At 38.5% G+C, this 6,551-nt stretch overlaps 1 protein-coding gene across 1 annotated transcript; it reads left to right on the forward strand.

Annotated features, from left to right (window-relative positions):
• Positions 1-566: 566 nt before the first annotated feature.
• LOC138049200 (uncharacterized) lies at positions 567-2,179 on the forward strand. Its single transcript, XM_068895375.1, has one exon. The coding sequence runs from the start codon at positions 686-688 to the stop codon at positions 1,409-1,411; it is 726 nt and encodes a 241-aa protein (XP_068751476.1). The 5' UTR covers positions 567-685; the 3' UTR covers positions 1,412-2,179.
• The last annotated feature ends 4,372 nt before the right edge of the window (positions 2,180-6,551 follow it).

A 6,551-nucleotide genomic window follows, 5' to 3' on the forward strand; every position in this document is an offset into this window, starting at 1 on the left:
CTTCAAATCTTCGCTTTCAATCCTCCCTTCTCACCATTAGACCACCACATCGCTGGTTGAACAAAACTCGATTTTTAAACAATGTAATTCATGCGCTTATTCTACTCCCTGTAGTAAGCCTATATAATTACTCGCTAAAAAATAATTTTAGAAAGTATGCAAAAGGTCGATCACCAAACCTTAACAAAAAGCTGACCATTTAAAATCTGCGTTTAGGCCTAATCACTGATGATCAGTGATATTCTATGCAAGACTCTATTAAATATTTAGCTACACAACTTCTCATCGTCTTCAGTGGTCTAGTGGTAAGTAGCCGTTGCTACAGCGCCGGGTAATTCCGGGTTCAAATCCGGTCCAAATAAGATAATTTTTTTTAATTTGTTCTTTCTGAAATGTCCTGGAAAACAGTGTTCTAAATTAACGACAATGATCAATTCAAAGACTTGACAATTAACTATAATTGTTAATTCAAAGAGGAGATCATGTTGGTGGACATTCGTTCCCAGGATCCTCTCCATTCCTCCCTCGAGACATTACTCCCTCGGGGTGTTTTTTAGTCACGCAAAAGTGGGTTCACCCCTCCTCGACCTCGCGAGAAAGAAAACTTTCATCCTTACGTATAACTTCTTGCACTCAGGCCGGGTATCCCTAAGCCATACGCAAGATTTCATTCAACCTCAGAATAATGAAGGTGATTTGTGCGGGATTAGCAAAAACAGGAACCACTAGCCTAGCGAAAGCTTTGCAAGTTCTTGGATACAAAGTGTACGACTTTAAAGAGCATTATGAATTTCACCTCCAGCAATGGCTGGATAGCTTTGAGACTGATTGCCATCCAAACTTCAAAGAGATTTACCAAGGGGTCGACGCCGTTACCGATGTTCCGCCAGCGTTTTGGTTCGAGGAGATTTCAGCCGATTTCCCAGAAGCCAAAGTTGTCTTAACAGTCCGTGATTCCGAAGACGCTTGGCTAAAAAGCTGGAAAGAACATCTTCAACTGGGTTCAGAATTTTTTATGAGGTTTTATACTAGGCCTCTTTTCATTGTCGTACCTTGGATGAGAAAAGTGAAACGTTTTCTCGACACCTTACACCAAGCGATTTATGGAAGCTTCAATCCTGAGGCTACAGCTCTCTACAGGGTGAAATACCGGCAACACAACGAGAGAGTCCAGGCAGTAATTCCCGCTGAAAAGCTTCTTGTTTTCAATGTGAAACAAGGGTGGAAACCATTGTGCGAATTCCTCGGATGCGACGTACCTTCGACTCCATTTCCGCGAGCAAATGTGGCACATTCTGATACAAAGAAGGGAATATCAGAGTTTGCGAAGACCGAGAGATCCTTAGCCTTCGGTATTTTTTTCGTAGTAGTTCTTCTTACTGCTATTTTTGCTGTTCGTACCATCAGTTAAAAGATTTTTGAAATATTTCTTTATTGAAATCACTGACAATGCCATTTGCATCTTAGTCTTAACGAGGTTTCCAGCGAACGTTAGAGCGTGTTGTTTATTTATGTCACGCAAAACTACATGTCATAATCGTCATTTTAGATCATTTTAGGTCATTTTAGATCATTTTAGGTCCATTTTAGGTCATTCCTTGTTTGAGTAACTACGAATCGTTTGTTACTGGGTTGCCTATGGGCAAACCCAGTCAAGGTCTGCGTTTAGTTTGTTTGTTTTCTTTTTTTTTTTTTTAGTTTTTTTTTTTTTTTTTCCGTGTCGGTAAAAGTCTTGCCTGTCACTCCCCTGGTAAGTGGTGTCTTTGTGGATAGAGCCTTCTGCGAGTATTTTCTTAGGATCGAGAGGGTAGTGGAAATGCGTAGATTTCTCTGGTGGACACAGTAGAATCATTAACTTAGCCTGCAATGGTGTCGAAAGTCATGTAACGCGAATGGCGTTTTAGTAGATCCTTAAACAAAATATACCCTTATGGAGCTCAATAATAGAAAGTCAGTTGGATAAAATAGGCAGGAATCTCAAAAGCGACGAGCACTGGACTTCGAGAACAATCTATCGCCCGTCGAGACGAAATCAAAGTGAGCAGTATTTACCTGAAGTACATGGTAATTTGACACAATTGAGTTTCTTGTCTTCACGCACGCAATCAAATAGGAAGAGGTTTTCGCCTCTAAGAGCAAATATGTTGTTTGTTTCAATAAAATTTTCGCTGGAAAAGGATTCTGTGGTATTTTCTGCCTTTGTGAATTATAATATCATGTTGTGTATTGAATTTTCGAGCTTAAGGTTCAAATGTGATATGGGAGAGGTTTTTTAGTATTGCTCTGTAAGCAGGAAGGGTTCACAGGCCTGTTGGAAGCGTGCTTGAGTTTCAACAAAATGAGGCCGAAAATCAGTGAAAACTTGTGACGCAGATGAATAATAAAGTAGCTGCTATTTCCAAAATGATGGAATTACCTGGTGATAAATAACGTCGTACGCGTCTTGGAGAGTAAATTTTGACTTTGCATAAACAAGAGTTGGGCGATTGTGATCTTTGTTTTGACTTCGCTCATTTCATTGTCAAACTTTATAACACTTGACAGAAAAAGAAACTTACAAAAACCCGGTATCTTGCCATCATTTGACACAGATGCTTCACTGTTTGGCTAGTAAACATGCCGCGGTAACATAATCACGGCGCCCGCTGAATTCCGGCCATGTCACTTTCGATTTTGCAATTTACTTGAACGTAGCAAAAATCTCCCAAAATGTTCGTCGCTGATCGTAACTTTTTATATTCTATAGATCGTTTTCACGTGACGTCATCACCTTCCAAAATCTAAAACTAAAGATCCACCAAAGTTTTTATCCTCATCAGGCATAGGAGGCGGCATATCTATATCTGTTGACAATTTCACAGCTCAATAGCGTGCTTCGTTTGGAAACCAGAGCATTTTGAATTTCCGGATTATGTAGGTGCGTGACACAAACCTACGATCAAGTTTGTTGAAAAATATATACTTATCTCATGATTTTGAGCCCTTTTAGAAGTTAGAGCATTAGGAAAAGTGCTTATGTAAATGATTGTTTTTTTAGTAGTGATAATCAGTCGCCTAGATAGCCAAAGTCAGTTCCAGATGTTTACACTATTTTCCGGCCTGCGAAACATTTCGACGAATATCTGAAGTTTGGGGAAACGCAGAGGCCTAAAACTTGGACAAGTGTCTTATTTCTTTATCTTCTATAAGATAACAATTTCTTAGCGTTTTGCACTGGATAGTTTTTGATTTATTTTTTTATTGCGTGACAGTGAAAACGATCTATATTCAAGGTTCAAAATTAATGTTGTTTTCATGTCGTAAATATTTTATTCTCGATCGACCGTCCGGGAAACTTCCTTCTGCTCTTTCTGAAAACTGTGTATCAATATTTATTTGCTTTTTCATCATCAGCATTTGTTAGCGTTAATAGTATTTTCGGTCAGATGTTTCTGTTTGTTATGAGGGGTTTATTGTTTTGGTCTCCCATCCCAACACTAACCCCGCGAAACAGGGCTTGACTTCAGTGAAGTTTAGTATTACAAAGTTTTCGGATGCTCATAGGGCACACTTGTGGTGAAAAGAAGTTGTGAGGGAACTTGAAAATTATCAACATGTCAGCCCAGAAGCCAACGTTTCTCGCTTCTCTTTTATTTGTTATTCTTCAGAGACTGGAATGCTGTATTTCAATACCACACAATTCAGTGCCTTCTGATTTTCTGTAGCACGTACCACAGGCAAGCCAGTGTATGCTTCACAGAAGCATCTAGTTTGTTTTAAACAAAGTTGTGCAAGGCTACTTTCGTCGCATTAGTGTAATGTCTGTTAAAAGTCAAATGCATTTATAGAAGGAATAATCTTTTAACTATACCTATCGACTAATATCACTAAATTAACCATACATACATACATACATACATACATACATATTTAATTGACCGCTCCCCATAGGGGCTTTTCAGGGCCAATGAAACAATCAACGAAACAACAGAACACAACAACAACAACTGTTAAGAATCCCAACTGGCCGGAGGCAAACCAGTTGGCTATTTACAAGTGCAGCTGAGAAGTTGAACCAGGGACTACCAGGAACAAATTCAACGAGTGGTCAGAGCGGGTCTTGAACCCGCGATCTCCGGATTTCAAGGCAAGCGCCCTAACCACTGGGCCACACTGCCTCCTCTAACTAACAAACATGACTCGAGCAATATTTTGAAAGTTTAATTCACTGAAACTACTCCGCTAGCGCTCCACCTTAAAGGAGCTAGGTCACGCAATTTTAGGCAATTTCAACACTGATCGAATGGTCATAGAATTAACTAAAATATCAAAATAACTGTTCAAAACTATTGAAGAACTCTAACAAAACACAGGGAAGCCAAGAAGGGACATAGATGGACAAAACTGGAGAGGATTGAAATGGATTGGGTAAATTTGAAAAACGTCGGCCCACCTTTTCTCAAACTTATATCAGTCTATATCAAAATGTCATTTACACAGCTGGAAAATCATTCTCAGTTGTTATGTGGCCGTGATTTTGCACATGAAAGACTCTTGCTCTGCAAATTTGACGTTTGGAGCTCATAATTAACAAAATTAAACAAATTTACCTAAAATAGCGTGACCTAGCCCCTTTAACTCTTAGGTCCGTTTCAGCCACCTATATGGCAATATTCTTAGCCCCAACTAACATACTAACTTATGGTATCTGACTAGCTTTTCTTTCTGTAATGATTCGCGTCGTTCGCGATTTACCATCAAACAAAAATGACGGAGGTTGCTGAGACAAACGCGTATATACATTTTCTGGACGAACGTGACTTGTTGACTACAGAGTTAAGCGATTTCAATGACTTATGTTTTGAAACCTGTATCTTGGAAGGAACGAGTTATGTAACCGACAGGATTTTGCACAGAATGGCAAATGGAAGACTATAGTCGATAAGTACGATCTCTCTGACTTTAATAAACGCATTCTCGGTTTCCTTTGCGGGATTACAATGTGATGACTTCATTCTTATATGGTGATAAAGTTGAGTTCTACAACAGTACCAAACATGAAAGGAAAACTTGAGTCAAGTTTCCGATAAAATTTTTCAACCCGTGTTATCGGATTCAAGTGAATTTGCAAAGCACGTATGTTAAATATAGCTGTCTCCTTAAAAAAAATATTTAACACAGTTTCGTGTATGGCACAACCTTGAATGTGGTATCATTGAAAACTAGACAATTAAGCGATTTCAGTTATAGATGTTTGAAACCTGTATCTTGAAAGGATCGAGTTTTATAAGCGACAGAATTTTGTAAACATTGGCAATTCGCAGACTACAGTCAACAAGTAATATATCGCTGAATTGGTTAACGCATTCTTGATTTTCTTCGCGGGATTAAAATATGACGACTTAAATCTTAGATATTCATAAATTAGACAGATATCAAACATGAAAGGAAAACTTGAACAGAGAGTGCGATAAAAATGTATGAACACGTGGTATCGGATGGAAGTCAATTTGCAAAGCACGCATGTTAAATATACCTGCATCTTTCAAAATTATTAAACTCGGTTTCGTACATTGGACAATGTTGAAATTGGTGTCACTGTAAACAAGACAGTTAAGCGATTTGAATGATATATCTTTGCATCTTATCTCTTGAAAGTAACGAGTTTTATAGGCGACAGAATTTTGTACACAATGAAATATCGCGGGACTACAGTCACCAAGTAACATATTCCTGACTTGGTCAACGCGTTCTCGATTTTCTTAGCGGACTTAAACTATGGTGACTTAATCCTATGATCTTCATAAATTAGACAGCTAACGCTTTCAAACAGTACCACACATGACAGGAAAATTGTAATTGACCCCGCGATAAAAAATTTTAAAACCGTAAGATCGGATTGAAGTCAATTTGCAACGCAAGCGTGAAACATAGCTCCCTCTTTCAAAATTATTTAACACGGTTTCCTACATTAGGAAATCGTAAAAGTGGTATCCGAGTGAATTATACAGTTAACCGATTTCCATGATATATGATTACAAACTGCATCTTGACACGGACGAGTTTTGTAAGCGACAGAATTTTGTAGACGGTGAGAAAGTACACACTAAAATGGACAAGTAACGCAATGCAACCAAGGTAAACGTATCTGCATCTGTCAAAATTACTTAACACGGTTTGATAGATTGGAAGTTCTTCAAATTGGTATCACTGTAGACTAGACAGTTAAGCAATTCCAAGGATGTATGTTTGAAAACTGTATCTTTCAGACAATGAATATTATCAGGCCATGAAACTCAATTTTGAAAACGGAGAATGGCATCGTACAGAATTTTCTGCACTTTCCCTCCTCCACGAAACTTCCACGTAACGCGCGCGGTAACATCATCCGCTGGAAACTACTTAATATCATCTAAAAATAACCTAAGAGGGATTTATACGATGGGAATAGGGCCAGTATGAGGGATTACTGTTCTTACCTTCATAATCTCTTGCGAGAAGTTGACTCCGTTGGAAAGTTCACTTGATTTGAATTCTTAAATACACAGTATTAGCGTCTACATAAAATCCGC

This window comes from Montipora capricornis, chromosome 5 (genome assembly GCF_036669925.1).
Source record: "Montipora capricornis isolate CH-2021 chromosome 5, ASM3666992v2, whole genome shotgun sequence".
In the NCBI taxonomy this organism is placed as follows: Eukaryota; Metazoa; Cnidaria; class Anthozoa; order Scleractinia; family Acroporidae; genus Montipora; species Montipora capricornis.